The sequence below is a fragment of the Rhipicephalus sanguineus genome, chromosome 5, assembly GCF_013339695.2.
Source record: "Rhipicephalus sanguineus isolate Rsan-2018 chromosome 5, BIME_Rsan_1.4, whole genome shotgun sequence".
Lineage (NCBI taxonomy): Eukaryota > Metazoa > Arthropoda > Arachnida > Ixodida > Ixodidae > Rhipicephalus > Rhipicephalus sanguineus.
Genome location: NC_051180.1, coordinates 78054857 through 78071547, shown reverse-complemented (window position 1 = coordinate 78071547; position 16691 = coordinate 78054857). Strand labels below are relative to the sequence as shown.

Sequence of the window (16691 nt, the reverse complement as noted above, 5' to 3'; positions counted from 1 at the left end):
CGTGAAGCAGTAGAATGGGTCATTGAAAGACGCATACACTGTCAAACCTTCCTTAGCACTGAGGCATTTATTATTATCGAAGATAGAAATACGTCCATTGACCTTGTGCTGTGCTTTTCTTTCTTCAATATTCCCGAAAAGCACATTCTTCCTTAATAATAAAAAAAAAATCAGTTCCTCGTATTGTTTTCCTGTGTGCGTGTATATGCACCTGCACATGACACTGCCGTACGGCTAGTCACTGACCACTGGCCTTTAACAATAGGACCAATACGAGCATAGACCATTGCTCTGTTCTTCTTGATGCTTGTGAAGGTGTTGATAATTTCATTTTAAAAGAACTTCCTCCTTGCGACGATAAATGAATACCCCTTATCTCCCGTTTTGTTCTTTGTCCCTCTGCTGCCATAGAAGCCGAGGCTGACGATATCCGCGAGTGCTATCGGCGTCAAATAAAACGCGAACAGCGGCAAGCATTCGCAATGGCATGGTGTGTGCCGTCGAGTCGTGACCATGAACGGGCGCGCATATGCACAGATCTGCCAAACCAAATGCGCGCGCCTGGCCATGCTGATGACTGGACGGCGTGCACCATACCCGGTTGCGAATGCTAGCCGCTGTTCGCGTTTCATTCGACGCCGATAGTACAAGTTCGCGTGACAGCTTGTTTGTGGCTATCGCGCATGCGCAGTAGCTGCGTACGCGTCATGACATATCCTGAGATATTCTGCCCTCCGCCTGGAGTGGAATGCCTAGCTTGTCGTCTGGATGATGTATGCCCAAAGAGAACGAGAGAGAGAGAGAGAGAGAGAGAGGGAGGGAGGGAGGGAGGGAGGAAAGACAGGGGCTAATCGACTGCATTGTTCCGCATCCCCCCCCCCCCCCCCACTCCCGAAGATTTCTACGCTTCTCGTGTGACCCTTCGTAACCCGCGCCCGCCAGCTCCAGCCGCATCGCGCTGCGCGGCACGAGAGCGCAGTGTTTTGAAGCCATGACAAGCAGTGCTACGCCGGCGACACCAAGAACCACAGACTGAAGGGCTATCTACCGAATGCAGTCACCATGACGTCACGAACGCTCCCGCCCTCACCGTCACACTCACCACCAGCAGCCACGCCCTTCCGAGTATCGCGTTTCAATCGCCGAGAACTGTACGTACAGGGGTGTTCAAAGGTTCCCAGGTCACGGTGCCTTAGGAGTACATGGGATACCGGGCTGGGAACTTTTGGATGACAGTACACGCTGTCATAAGAATACATGAGATACAGGGCTGGGAACTTTTGTATGACAGTGCACGCTGCCACAGGAATACATGGGATACTGGGCTGGGAACTTTTGATCACCCCTGTACATTACGCACCTGCGCCTTCGGGACATCATTTAGACACGCTGATGGGAACAACAAATTTGCACGGAATACGTGCATTGATAAGCCATGAAGGCAACGCTCCTCTTTAGAGGATGAACGGAGATAAACGATGTAACGCAGTCACGCCCGTCGTTATTGAGTCAGCGTTTCCTTTCCTTGTGTTGCGCGTTGTGTTGCGACACTTTTCGTCGTGTTTCCCACCTCTCGAGCTGTGTTTTTTCCTCTCCTAGATGTGACTAAGCGACTATGTAGTCAGGCGAATGTTTCTATGCTCGCTTTTTGTAACGAACAGCGCTCAATAACGCTTTCACGAGCCACCCGTTATACTTCGAACAAACAAATGAAAGTCCTCTCTGTCTCAGAACACGCTCACCGAAGAAATCGCACATGAAGAACGTCTGTGCCTGAAAGATCTAGAAAATAACATTAAAGTCTAAACTTAATACGTACGCGAGTCGCCATGCATTGGCATCTTACACACCAGGGCTGTAGACGGAAATGTTTTTTTTTTCTTTTTTTAGAGGGGGGGAGGCGGGGGGTTTAGACAGTTCAACCACCATTCGTGTGTGAGTTTGCATGTATGCATGTATACATACACATGCGAAATTTAAAGCTTTCGGGAGGGCACACACACTCATACGCATACCTTCGCATTTTCTTCTACTGTAAAACTCTCCGTTCCTTCCACACGGATATACGAAGGGTTACTCGTATTGCTCTTTTCTTCAGACAAGAAAATGGGGTACAACGCCGCTTTGCGCAGACGCCCATTGTTAGGTGCGAGTGGCCGACATCATGAACGAAGGCGTAGTAATAGGGGCCACCGTCGAAAAGACTCCCCCATTCACGCACGGCGCGCCTGCCCTTGTGTGAGAGACATGATAGTTCAAGGTCGCGCACCTCTGCACCTTCGTGCGTCCGGCTGCAGCCTCAAACACCTTTTCGGAAAATCCCGTCGTGGCACCGGACTTCTTGCGAGAACCGAGGCTGCGAGCAGTGCTACGCGCAAAAGGAAAAACGCGCTAGCTCATCTCTCACCCGCTGTTTACGGCGCGCACCCGTGCAGTGACCGCCGCGTTCGAACAACGTACTACACGTGGAGGCACGTACACCTTTAAACCACTGTCCGCTCGATACTTGATTCGAGAACGTGCCAGATCTACCGAAGGAAGAAATAATATGGCGCGGATACGCTGAATCAGAGCCATGCGATGCGGGACGCCGGCGTTCGGTCTTCGGAGAGTCATGCGCGCTGCGGTGATGGTAATGCACTGTGCTCCGACGGAGGAGTCCAAGACGTCGGAATTACCAACGGCGCTGCGGAGAGGCCGTTACCCTGCGAGACCGCCTTTAGTGGAGGCCGTCAGACGATCCGGTGAGCGGTGACATTTTCGCCATCTGCGTGTGAGGAGGCTCCGTGACCGAACGGTCACTGTACAATCGCGCTCAATATGACTTCCAACAGAAGAGCGCGTGGCCCCAAGAGGTCAGAGATTGCGCGTGGCTTCAAATTGCCCTGATTTCCACAAATAGATGAGGCTTTCTTATTTGGCATTGTTCCCAAGTGAGAGAACAGCGTATATATAGTTGTGGAAATAAAGGCTAGTGGAAGCCATGGGCGATCTTTGAGCTCCTCAGGCCACGCTCTCCCGTGTTGAAAGTCATATATTGAGCGCGCCTGTACATGACAGACAGCTGTGGCGGCCATGACGATGGTGTAATTGTCCAGGAGCTTAGGTAATCAGAGTAGCACTTGCCGCATTAGGTTCATACTCGATTGTGACACTTACTGCACAAACATTTGTATAATCATCGTAAACTGTTGAAAGCTGGCGCACCGTGAAATCTATACGTATTGCTTAGAATAACAGAGAGCTGAGCTAGTTGGTAAGTATTCATTCGAAAAAGCTTTCTTTCTAGCTGTCCGTGTGAGTGGTTTTGCGCTTCTTACGAAGACGAAAAAGACAGGGCGTGCAAACACGGACACAAGAAAGAAGTGGTGTCCTGACTTCTTTCTTGTGTCCGTGTTTGCACGCCCTGTCTTTTTTGAATCTATACGTATTGCTATAGTCCCTGCCTGCTTGTGCTGAAATGCCATCCAAGTACGTTTACCTAGATTTGCGACGGACGGCAGCACTATCATTACACATGTAGCTATGATAGCAACGCAACGACCATATCTAACAGCGATAGCCAGCAACATTAGCTTTCGCTGTCAGAACAAATATTTACATGATCCATGGAACAGCTCACAAGGGCGTTTTTCAGCGATATGTTACTGAAAAGCGAAATATATATATATATATATATATATATATATATATATATATATATATATATATATATATATATATATATATATATATATATATATATATATATATTTCGCTTTTCAGTACCATATCACTATGTATTGACGCGTGTATACATGTGGACGACGACGACGATGGGGGGTTTTAACGGACACCATCTAGTGGAGCTCTGGATGTTTGAAGACGAAGACGACGTTTCTCCTTGTCGGCTGATTTTCAACACGCTGTTTCGCTGCCGAAAGGTGTTCTTGTCTATTCCTCGCGTTGCATCGCGACAATACACACACACACACACACACACACACACACACACACACACACACACACACACACACACACACACACACACACACACACACACATATATATATATATATATATATATATATATATATATATATATATATATATATATATATATATATATATATATATATATTTGTCGGAGCTGTGTCCTGTACGACTATAACGGAACGCTAACTACAAGCTCCGTAAAAGTGTTTTTAAGGTACTGAGCAACGGTGTAAATGCACGCGCTATGAGCTGGTAGCATTTTCAGACAATTCTTTTTTTTTTTTTTTGCGGCGAGTGATGCCGCCACAATGCCACAGAAACCGAGATAAAGCACGCTTAAGCCACGTCCATATCGCCATGGCTTGCGCCATGTGTAACATTAAATGCAAGCGTCAGTTTGCATTTAATGTTGCTGACTCGCCTAACAAGTGAGTCCCCCTGAGGTCATGTGCCTTTCATGTGACCACAGTCGCCATTAATCGCACATACACTACACATACGCTACACATACACTACGCAAACGTACACTACACGTACGCTACACATATACTGCACATACGCTACGCATACACTGCACATACACTACACTACATATATACTATGTGATGACAGCGCTACACTAATGGAACTTAATGGCAGCCATTAACGAGACTTCACGAGCAGTTGTGACCAAAGCATACGTCTGTGGATGGTATGTTCCATTTGTACGTTTGTATGATCAATATGCTACATGTCGTATCTTTCGCCCGACATCTGCACGCCACGCAGACCTTCAGCCAGGCAAACATCTCTAGCCTTTTCATTGAGAGCACCGCTCTCGCTCCCTCTCTCTGACTGAGCGATTATTAAGAGAGAACGTCGGGTACCCGTTGAGCGTGGTTTCCGTATCTAAAGCTATAAATGACAAATAACGCGCGTTACAAAGGTAAAATATGACGCGATGCGATGACCTTGCAGACATCGCCCTCGGGGATAAAAGACGAACAACTTAGCCGGTAATGGCGCAAAAATGCTTTCCCGCGACGCGCTCATCGAACTGGTGACGCACGGGCTTTCGAAAGTGCGGAAGCATGGATTGTACGCACACGCGGTCGTCGCCGTATTTGTATAGACGCCAACATTTGTGCGCCGCGAAACAGGAACGACCTTTAGTGCGCCTGCTCTACTCGAATACAATGAGCCAGATACGTTCCCGTGTTGTTGACAGCGAGGTGCGTTTAAACAACGCGATAAGGAGGACCGAGACTTTGTTCCGGAGAAACAATGATGGTAACTATGTCGACGTTGTATCTCGAATCACGTCGCCGCCGTCGTGACTAAACTGCTAGCGTTGCAAGACAGAAACACTGCGGTCTCTGAATAGCTCTATAATAATCGCTAGGGGTTTATAACGTCCCAAAACCCACATGATAGGAATATGAGGGACGCCGTAGTGCTCCGGAAACTTCGACCACCTGGGGTTCTTTAACGTGCACCTAAATCTAAGTACACGGGCCTCAAACATTTTTGCCTCCATCGAAAATGGGGCCGCCGCGGCCGGGATTCGATCCTGCGACCTCCGGTTCAGCAGTCGAGTACCATAACCACTGGACCGGCGCGGCAGGTATCTGAAAAGCTCCGCAGCACCTCTAAATGCCATGGATTACACTGATAGTGGCGTTAATTAATTTCTGGGGCTTTACGTGCCAAAGCCACGATATGATTATTAGACACGCCGTAGTGGTGGAGACGGATTAAATTTGGCCACGTGGGTTTTCTCAATGTGCACACGTACACGGTCGTGTACACCTAGAATGAACACCTGATTACAATATTCAAGACCTCATAGAAGCTGGCGTTTAATACATTATTCGGAAAGTTGTTATTGTATTTATCGACACCATGCTTTAATGTCGTATAATGTACATTTCCCTCGTGAAGTAGAATAAACTACCTACTTGAATACTAATGGGGCGTTCAACCTAGATGTGGTTGACCCTGTACACAAGTGCTATTGCATTTCGCCCTTGTCTATGTGCGGCAGCCATGGCCGGGAGTCGAACCCGTGTCCTCGAGCTTAGCAGCGAAAGACAGTGACTACTATACGTACGCATGGTCATTATTACTTTTTGTTCTTTTTTTTAATCACACAGTTAACGTCATTGAAAGAGCTCACGTTCTCTAGCAATCAACGTCAGCACGCTTTCTGCAGTACTCTACGAGGTAAATGTTTTCGTTAAGATACAGATTCCCTGTTGTTGCAAACTGGACCGACGAGTAAACCGGCTGTATATGGAAATAGCGTTCGTACAATGTTTCTACGAACGCCCATCGTTCACTCAGTCACGCTCAGAACACTTGCTTATGACAATGACCAATTGTCCGAGACGTGAAGCTTGTTTTCGAAGAACAGAGTTGATGAACAAAGGATTTTTTAAAATGCTTTGAGTAAACAAGAATGAATAATATCATAGCCAGAAATCTACAGGAACGAATGTAAACAGGACTATAGCAACTTTTTTTATTGAAATGATGAGTAGGAGAGGGTGGTTCCTTTATGGCGGCACCGGCTACTCCTCGCTTAGCAAACGAAATATAGAATACTCAAAAATAAATTCAGACGGCACAAAATATTCCATACGGGAGAACACAAGATGTGCATACACGGCACAATAATTACTACCGGCTTATGCGTAGCACGTATATAAGAAACCGGAAAAAAAATCCTGTAATTGTGAATGGAGCACTGCACGGGCTCGGGCGTACCCGAAAACCCGGGCCCGGCCCGTGGGCCGGGCCGGGCCGGGCCGGGCCGGGTAAAGTAGCTTTCACGGCGGGCCCGGGCCGGGCTCGGGCTTGAAGCTCCGGGCTTAGGGCCGGGCCCGGGTTTGAGGTGGCGGGCTCGGGTCGGGCCGGGCTTGGACATAGCTCCGTTCTTAAATGGTCACTAAAGTGAAACACTGAATAGGTTTAGACCGATAGAGCGATATCGGAATAGACCGATAGAGTGTGCTCTGAGAATCCGAACGTCATGAATTTCACCATCAACGAGTTTATTAATAAAGGAGAAAATCAAGGTCAAAGTTCCATTTTGTAATTTCCCGCTGAAATCTCCGCATGTGATGTCACGGATTTCAAGCTGTATTCGTCGAGTTTTGGGGCCCTTGGCTCAACGAAATTTCGAGATCCATTTCACCCACTATAAACTACATAGGGCCCAGTAGATGCCGCCAGAATCTATGTCGTCACGGCGTTTGCTGCGTGAATTTCAAGTTGGTGTCATTACCTGCATTTTCCTGCGAGTTTTCTCTCTCACCAAGAGTCTTGTCGCGGCGAGCGTGGTGCATTTGGAATGGTAAAAGAGTAATTTACTGATAATAGAAAACATCACAGCATATCCACGTGGTGAATGATGATGAGTGGGGCGAAGCGAACTCGCGCTGCAGCACGGCGATGGCATTGGCGCGAGCGTGGTCCTCCTTGATGGAAGATATTGTGACTAGATTGTTTGAGAACCACAATCTGTTGCACACACCGCAACTATGGCCGACACTGTTATCAAGGAAGTCCCGCTGGAAGCGCGCGTCGGCGCCTTCGGGCCGAGCCCGCCCGGTGCGTTTTGCAGCCACTTCACGTGCTCGCACAGCCTGCGCGCTTTCTCGTCGCTTCACGGTCCTTCACATTTTGAAGATCCGATTCGCGCCGCAGCCGTGCAGCTTCGGCCTCGCGGGCTCGAACGGCGGGGTCTTCGCGCCGCAGCCATGCAGCTTGTCGAGCAGCTTCGGCCTCGCGGGCTCGAACGGCGGGGTCTTCTCGCCGCAGCCCTGCAGCTTGTCGAGCAGCTTCGGCCTCGCGGGCTCGAACGGCGGGGTCTTCTCACCGCAGCCGTGCAGCTTGTCGAGCAGCTTCGGCTTCGCGGGCTCGAACGGCGGAATCTGCTTCGCGGCGTCGACGTGCAGCTTCGGCCTCGCGGGCTCTCACCTCAGGATTCTGTCTGCGAGCGCGCGCTGCCGCCGCCTTCCGTGCCCTCCGTTCAAGCGTGCCAAGAGGGAGCCTCATGGCGCGTTACTTCTGAAATGTTGTCTTCGAGTGTCGTTGAAAACACGAGACGTAGTAAAGAAGAAAGAACGCCACACAGGCGAACACGCAAAAAAAAAAACGAGAGCGTCACTCGTCAACATCGTCTTCTTCTTCTACTGCATACCAGAACGCGCGCAGTAAAGAAGAAAATTCGGCAGATCCCACGTACCGTGGGAGTCGATGTCATGCGAAGCATACGGTGGGAAGATGACTGTGGCATAATTTTTTTTTACTGAGCGAAACGTTACAAAATGACGCTTAAAGATTTCTGTAAATTTTATACGCACACATATATGTTGAAGAGCCGCATATGTGTTATATTACCAGCTGTTTACAGCTGGGTAACGCTGCCAGCGGCAACGTGGGTATTACCAACACCAGAAGCGGTAAGCTGATAGTGCTTATACTTGTCCCTTATGATGGAGAACGCACGCACGTTTCACGAACCCGTGTGCATGTGTGGAAGAAGTTCTTGACAGTTCTTAGACAAGTCATCATCACCGTGGTCAGCGAGCAACAGCAGCTGGTCATGACTTGTCATTGGATTCGGTCGCGATTGTGGTGACGAGGGGTCCATGTGTAGTGAAGTATGAGGTATAGTACAGCTGTTGGAAATTGTGGATGCCTCGGTCATTTCATCGACAAATTGTCTGTCGATAGAGCCGGCCACATGTCGGAACCTGAAGCCACCGTTCGCGTTGGTGAAGTATAGGCCGTCGAGGCTGGTAGGCCTGGATTGAGCTAGGTAGACCAACATCAGTGGATGGCGCTTGTCGTATTCGTAGACTAACTGGGCGTACGTGGCCTACGTAGCCTAGTCTACAAAGCGGCTGTCAGTCAATCTGGCATCATACTCGGTCAGCATGAGGCCATCGTCCAGCCTCTTAAAGGAGTACTGACACGATTTTGAAGTGCAGCAAAACGGACGTTTTTGGTTTCCTTGGCATGTAGTGTTAACGCTGTCCCCACACCGCATCCGGGAAACGCGTATAAATATTTAAGTTTGATTTTAAAGTTTTCATCTCCCAGCATCTGCAAGGCAGCTTCACCGCATGGAGAGCCCTATGACGTTTCAAGTCAGCTCACTTGGTTTGCGAAATCTGGGTTCTGCATGCAGCCTAAATCACAGAAATCGCTGTCGGAGGCACTGGACGACAGTTCACTCATCATGAACCGCGTTCGACTGACAGCAAAGGACAGCAGGTGCATATTTCGTGGGTTGCAGTCTGCCCGTGACATCACGGGCCGACTTGACACGTCACTATGAAGCCGCCCTCTCGAAACCGAAACCGAAACTGCTGGTTGAAAGAAGCGATATTAAAAATATATGCAATGCATCCCCAGGCACCACGACACTCTTTTTAGGGTTCTCGACACCCGTGCTTTCATTTAGAGCAATAAGCCGAAAAAATTTAACACACTGCGTCGTTCTGGCGGACTAAGTGCAATTTACGGTGCGATGATGTGAATATCATACGTAACTATCGTTGATGTATTCCTGCGGGGTCGAGCAATGCTTCAATATAGCTTGCTGAATCATAGGAATACAAATGTAATGTTTATTAGAAAGCTATAAAGGCGGAGTCAACACTGGAACCACAGACGTTAATCTGATATGACGCCTGTATCGTAGGAGTACACATCGTAGGAGTGCCATGTAGTGTTTATTGCTTGCTTGCAAAATTAGATAGCCAGCACCACAACCACAACTGATGATGCACCGACATTACGCCTGCGTAGGCTCTTTTTCCAAACCGGTTTATAGACTTGGCGTGGCTCTGTGGTAGAGTACCTGATTGCCACGCAGAATGCTTGGGTTCAATTCATGCTGGGATCCTAATCTTCATTCTTTACATTATTCGGGTAAACGCTGCCGATGTCGGTTTTTCTTAACGCTCTCGCATTTAAGTTACCAATGTCTGTTCTCGCCGCTCCTGGGTAAATATAAACTGTCTATCACCTGTGGCGCATACCCGTACACTGCGGCCCGTGGTGAACAGGTATGTGCCACACGTGTCTGGAGGAACGGGTTTGACGACGTACGCGGCAGGATTTTCAAGTTATTCATGTCATGACCTGACAGTCACATTCGTCAAATCCTCTTACCCTCCCATGCGAATTTTGGTCTACACCAAGTTAAGTGGGCGATCATGAGAGCACCCAGACGTAGGCGGCTAGATAGATAGATACGTATATAGAAACGTTCAAAGTGCCAAAGGTTCGCTAAGAAATGCTTCGCATTTAAAAGAATGCCACACAGGCGAACACGCACGAGAGTCTCACTCGTCAACGCCGTCTTCTACTGCATACTACAACGCGCGCTTCTCACGAGCTAGAGGTGGCTACTACAACGCCACAAACAAACGGAGGATGGACAGACCCACGGGGAGCTCCGCCCCTAAAATCGTTTTTCTCTTTAATGTGCCTTGTTCCGCATACGCTGTGCATACATATAAGTCCCACATTTTATCTCGAAAAAACGCTTTTTTTATGTGGGGTAAGCTATTTAGAGAACTTTTGTGAGAGATAAGTACTGAACTGCTTTTGCTTCTTGCATGTGAGCTACTTGATTTATCTGAAACCGGCGAGCTAAAAGTAAATAGACCAGGCGCTTATATGTAACATCTCGCTATTCTGTGCTTTATATGCTTTCGTTATTATTGTATATTTCAAATGTTACTCTGTAATCGCAGTAATAAATGTAATATAAAAAATTATACCTATGAGATGTCATCGCAAGAGCGATCACAGAGCTCCAAAGCGGGGAAACGTTGAAAGTTAACGCCCCTCTCTAAAACGAAAGGACCGCACGGGTTCTTGATACATGGAATCCCTATAAAAGGCACATTCTTTTTCTGCGACTGTGACGGCTGCCAGTGGTCATGTGGCGCGAGATGGACATGCACAGCCTGCTTTGTGTGCCCACATTGTTAACGTCTGAGCTTTCGTCTTGTTCCGCCATATCAGGGGTCTCAAACTCACCTCAACTAACGGGCCGCATTCACGAAAATTTACTCCCGCAAGGGCTAGGGCACTGACGAAGGTATAGAGCCTGGGAGGGGGGAACAGGTTTTAAATCTACCATCATTTCACAGCAGATCTACCTTTCCCATATCTCATATACGGGATCATTTCTGAAGGGCATTTGGCGGCAGGAGTTCAACAACATATTGATACCCATTGCTGCAAAAAAAGTCACAGTTTCACCCCAAGGGCGAAGCAATGAATGTGATAGCAACAAATTGTAGTGTTACAAGAAGTGAGGCTGGCAGCTAACTGTTTTGTATCCATTCTCGCGTAACTGCAAAACGCTGGTGTAGGAGAATACGGCCGCTCCAGGGAGAGATGCTCTCCGCATAGTCACTCTGCGTTGAGAGCGCAGCACGAAGAAGGGTATACGAGCCGCCCGCTGTGATGGCTTTCGAGATAGCGCGCGCGCCAGCGATCGCGACCGCGCCCTTAGATTCAAAGTTGCTCCTCGTGCGACACCCCGTCCCCTCTGGCGTCTTCGCGTCTAATAAGGCTCGTTAAAGACGGGCGGGGCATTTCCTGTCTGCTTCGACGGCAGGCCTCCCGAGCGGGTTGATGTTATCGCATGCACCCTCCGAGCGACGGAAATGGGCCGGCTCGTTTGAACTCTGCTTCGGCCGCGTTCGTCGTGCCCGCTCGCGCGCTTTTACCCTCGGTAGAACGTACAATGCGCGGGGGATCTTATCAATTTGCACTTTATACCTGAAGGACATGACGGCAACGGCAAAAACCCGTCGAGACTGTCCATATAACTGCTATCGCAATAATAGTGCTGAACGGAGCAACTTGGAGCGCACCAGACTATCGAAAAAGAAACCGAGGGGCATCGAGGGCACGTGCACGTGGCCGGCGCAGCAGTTCGCCTTTAGTATTGCCATTAAACGGACGTCTCTCTTTCACGTCTGGGGAACCAGTCATTTCGCATCACCCATAATGACTAAAATCTGGAAGCCGATTCTGAAATATAGCTTTTGTTTCACGGTTATATATCAACACGGTGACCGCAGGGGGTGCCTCACGAAAAATATGCTTTCGATATGTGGTGCCTGTGTATCTCAATAACGTACTTTTAAAGAAAAAAAATGGGATGAAGACAGTCATGTGCGGGCGGAGGGCCGCTAGCGAGAGGTCCGCGAGCCACGTGTTTGAGGCCCTATATAGTGCGCTACATAGTGCGCTACATAGTGCGAGAGCTACGTGATACTGCCGCAAGAGCGTTGGAATGTGCTGGAATAGAATAGGTCCGTTAAACAATGCGTGGGGTGAAGTATACTCGCCTGACGAAATATCTGGCTTGAAAAAGCACAATGACAGATTCCGTACCGGGTGATGTGCCCTTACCTCGAACTATATGCATCCAATGAGTAAGCTTCGGGAAGCTTAGTGGCGCCTTTATTACCAAACTCGAACGAACCCCGAAAATGTATCGAAATCGCTTCGTCCACCTCATGCCAGTCCTAACCGCGTAGTACAATGGCCACCTTCTATCGGTACAACATCGCTGGGAAGGCATAAGCCGATATTATATGGAAAAAACGAACACGGTGCAAACCGTGCATAACATACACTGCTGAAAATTGCAAGAAGTCCTCAAAGAGGAGGTTTATAGATGACATTGAAGAGAGGCACGACGTTCGGAAACGAGAGAAGTGAAGGGATGAGCTGGACAGCTATGGTCATTCTCCAGAGGTCCACAAAGACATCCTAGATTTGCTCCAGTGGTGGAAGTTAAGAACAATGACTGCCGACGCCTTCGCAATTGGCAAGGCAGATGTGGTGCGCCCGTGCGGCCAGCGCGAGCAGTGCAAGAAACTTTAGCGCGGCAGGATATGTGATGCAACAGCGCATGGCCTGCTTAAAGCAGGAATATCTTGATACTTTGATTTTTCGCACGATAACATGCGAAGAAGTAAGTTATAAACAACCCCTTGCGCCATTAAAAGAACCTATAAACTATATGGCGTAAGAAACTTATAGACTGTATATACTAGCAGTGGTGTGGTACATGAAAATAATGCTATGACAAATAGTTTTTTTCTTCCTTTCGGCTGCTTATACGCATACACGTGGGGCACGCGGTTCCATACCTTTACCTAGATTAGTGTATTTACAGCAACGGTCACAAATTTGGTTATTAAAGACGATAGTCTTTCTTAGGGTACTTAAACGCAGAAATTTTGGTCTGTCTTTCTGTCTGTCTTTCTGTTTGTCGGCACGTCACCCGATTCAGCCACCGGGCCAAACTTGAACCACTTGCTTACCGCCCACCCATCTTGAACTGGTACGGCTGTTCCTACTTGTGAACGTTGTCGATAAAAAAGTAAATATTACGCATATGGCGCAACATCATTAGGTAAGTATTAGGTGGTGTGTTCCTTTAATAGAAAATACATAGATACGCAATTTTAAAGACCCTAGTTTCTTAAGCTGCGCTGAAAATGCGACTGCGCTGAAACTTGTCTTCCTCCGTGCCCTCTGCACAAGCTCATGTTGTGTTTCGGTTTCGGTTCAGTATTGCATTGAACGAATGACGGAGGGCGCCGCTCTGGCATTCCTGTTTTACCCAGGCGACGTGTAAATAAGAGAGTTTGTGGAGAATACTCGCTGAGTGCGGACGTTTCTTCTCCTTCGGCGCATCGCGCCTAACAGCATGTTCGGGCTGGCCGGCGTCCCCGCCGGTCGCGTTGGTCACCGCCGGTCTTCACCTGCCGCTGCGCCGGGACTGCCAGCCCGTAACACAGCACTCATGTTTCCCGACGTAGTGCCAGATGGCGTCCATATCTCACGCAGCGCCTCTTCTATCGTCTTTAGACGACATTTGCAGCGAAGCACGCAGATACGCGGCCAATTTTTTCCCTCTGTTTCTCTTGCTGTGGCAATGTGCTACAATGGTGAAAACAGGTGCTACATATCGAGAAGGGTGCACGATTGGCGTTGTGGTTAGGGCATGCTATAAATTTCAATAGGCTATAGAGTGCAATAAAAACAAAGTGAAGTGAGCGTTTTGTTCTCTGCCAAGCCAATCTAGAACACATGCTCTGGCGGTGCTCCGTGTTACGTGGCGGCGAAGTCATCATGCCGTCTAAATAGGAGGCTGCTATTACCAGCTCCGCGCTAGAAGAACAGCTGTATGGGCAGTCCAACGGGCCCGCGACGCAGCAGAGAGACTTGGTCTTTCTGTTCCGATGTCGGAGCGGGCCTGCAGCGTGCTAGAGCGCCTTCCGATGGACCATAATAATGCTTATCCATCCATCAATCCATCCTTTGTTGTTATTGCGCTCCTTATCGAAACTGAACTCGTGCTGCAAATCACTTTCCTTGCTACAATGTCTGCTACAAAACGGCCTTCATGATACCCAGTGTAGTTGCAGAAAAGAGTACAGTATACCACTGCCGAACAAACATTCATTGTATCCAATATGTCCGCTCAACTGTTTGCACCATGAGCCTCTTTTTACAAGAAATTACCGCATGTTAAAGTATAATTGTTAGCAAAACATGCGCCAACAAAGCGTAGATATTTGCCACTTAAAGCACTTTGCTGTCGATTCCACGTTCGGGCAACACCACCTAGACTACTGGTTCGGGCCTCAGTCGGGCCTGATCTGTGGTCGGGCCGGGTCGGGCCGGGTAGGCGAAATGTTTTCTCGGATTCGGGCCGGGCCCGGGTCTCATTTTGAGTCACCGGGCCGGGTTCGGGCGGGTAAATTTGAACGAGTTCCGGGCCCGGGCCGGGCCCGGGCCGGGAATGACGGCCCGTGCAGTGCTCTAATTGTGAAAGACCTAGTTTTCTTTGTTGTTAATTGTTAAAGAGCCTACTATCCCCCTATTTAATGTCCTCCGCATTCCCCAAGTGCAGAGTAGCCAACCGGGCACAACCTTGGTTAATTTTCCAGCTTCCTCCTGCGTTCCTCTTTCTCTTCATTGGCGTAGCCAGTCACTGACCTCCACTGAAATAGCTAAACGGCGCATCACCGCTACCCGGGGCGCTAGCTTGTGAAGCCACCGGAAGTACCCCCGCTCGTCCTGGATCGGTGTAGCCAGTACGGATGTGTACAGATGGGGAGGGGAGTGAGGGATCCCGTCCGAAAATAAAATCCTGGCAACGCCCCTTTCTCTCTTCTGTAAACTGCTCTGAGCTCGTATTACAGCGAGATTTCAGCACCTATAAGTAAATTTGCCGTTTACTTTTGTTATCTTCGTATGTTCCCCGTCATACTCAGCTAAATAGATAGATAGATAGATAGATAGATAGATAGATAGATAGATAGATAGATAGATAGATAGATAGATAGATAGATAGATAGATAGATAGATAGATAGATAGATAGATAGATAGATAGATAGACTCTAAAAAGTGCGAGTATATTTTTATACATGTGAGAGTCACATTTGTAGCACTCCCAACAGAGGCACATGATAGATAGATAGATAGATAGATAGATAGATAGATAGATAGATAGATAGATAGATAGATAGATAGATAGATAGATAGATAGATAGATAGATAGATAGATAGATAGATAGATAGATAGATATATAGATAGATAGATAGATAGATAGATAGATAGATAGATAGATAGATAGATAGCGTCAGTGAAATATAATATGAGGCTATTCGTATGCACTTCGAAACAGCCTGTATATAGAAAGCTATTTATAGTAGTCAAAACTCACAGGGACGCTTATGCAATAACCTAGACGACTCGAAGGCGAAAGCCAGCTTTTTCTTCTCAGACTATGTATTGCCCACACCCCTCCGAAAGCTTCCTGCACCTCACCTAGTTTTGAACTGCCTCCGTGATCGGCCCGCCTTTGACCAAGCGACAATGTCGTGTGATGACGTCATCATGCGACGGCACGTTATTTCACGTCACGATGACGTAACAAATTCTGGCTATCAGTGGCGTCATATAACGTCACATGGTCACGTCATCACGTGATGATTTTTTTTGCACCATTGGTGTTGACGTCGACGGTGAATTTTCGCGTTTGATGAGGCACCTAAAGCTTTTGCCTTAATCGTTCCTGAACTTTATTGTCAGGTGACAACTAAGAAGATGAACAAAACCATTCTTGAAGGGCACCGGGTGGTCGAAGTTAACCGCAGGCCCAGACTATACCTAAACGGTCACGCTCTCCACTCTGTCGTTCCTCTCGCACGTAAAGCTCCTGCGACAACTTAATCAAAACGATCAATGACATCGGTCAGCGACAGAAAGTAATGACGGTGGAAACGGCTCTTTGGCAACATACAACACCTTTCTTTCGAGCTCCTTCGCAGCGGGTTTAAAGAAACACTACCGTGAAACAATGAAATAAAATCTGAAAACACATTTTTCTTGACGAAAAGCCACCAGAGCAAGGTTTTGCTGCAGCAGAATAATTAAAACTGAGATTTACGCACAATGCAAGCTGATAACTACCATCAGTCGCACTGAAGTGAGCACACACAGCAAGGTTCATTTTGACCAGTTATATCTCGTAAACAAAGCAAATGAGGACATATGATATTAAAACCGTGTGTTCACTGACATAAGCGCACTTCGATAAAAAATTGTTGTCAAAATTGAGACCGGAGCTTTTTTTTTATTTTATTTTTTGAAAATGTACTTTCTTGAAAAAAA

The 16691-nt window shown here is 47.9% G+C and overlaps 1 protein-coding gene across 7 annotated transcripts in view; it reads left to right on the top strand.

Moving 5' to 3' along the window:
- LOC119393812 (uncharacterized) overlaps nt 1–16691 on the top strand; it is a 101427-nt gene that overhangs the window by 65698 nt on the left and 19038 nt on the right. For 2 of the 7 annotated variants that reach the window (XM_037660985.2, XM_037660982.2), the window contains exon 1: nt 2566–2744. The exons of the other annotated variants lie outside the window; for them this stretch is intronic. In XM_037660985.2, coding sequence (XP_037516913.1) covers nt 2581–2744 — 164 coding nt within the window. In that variant the 5' untranslated portion in view covers nt 2566–2580. Of the gene's footprint in view, nt 1–2565; nt 2745–16691 lie in introns of those variants that run through there. 7 annotated transcript variants of the gene reach the window in all.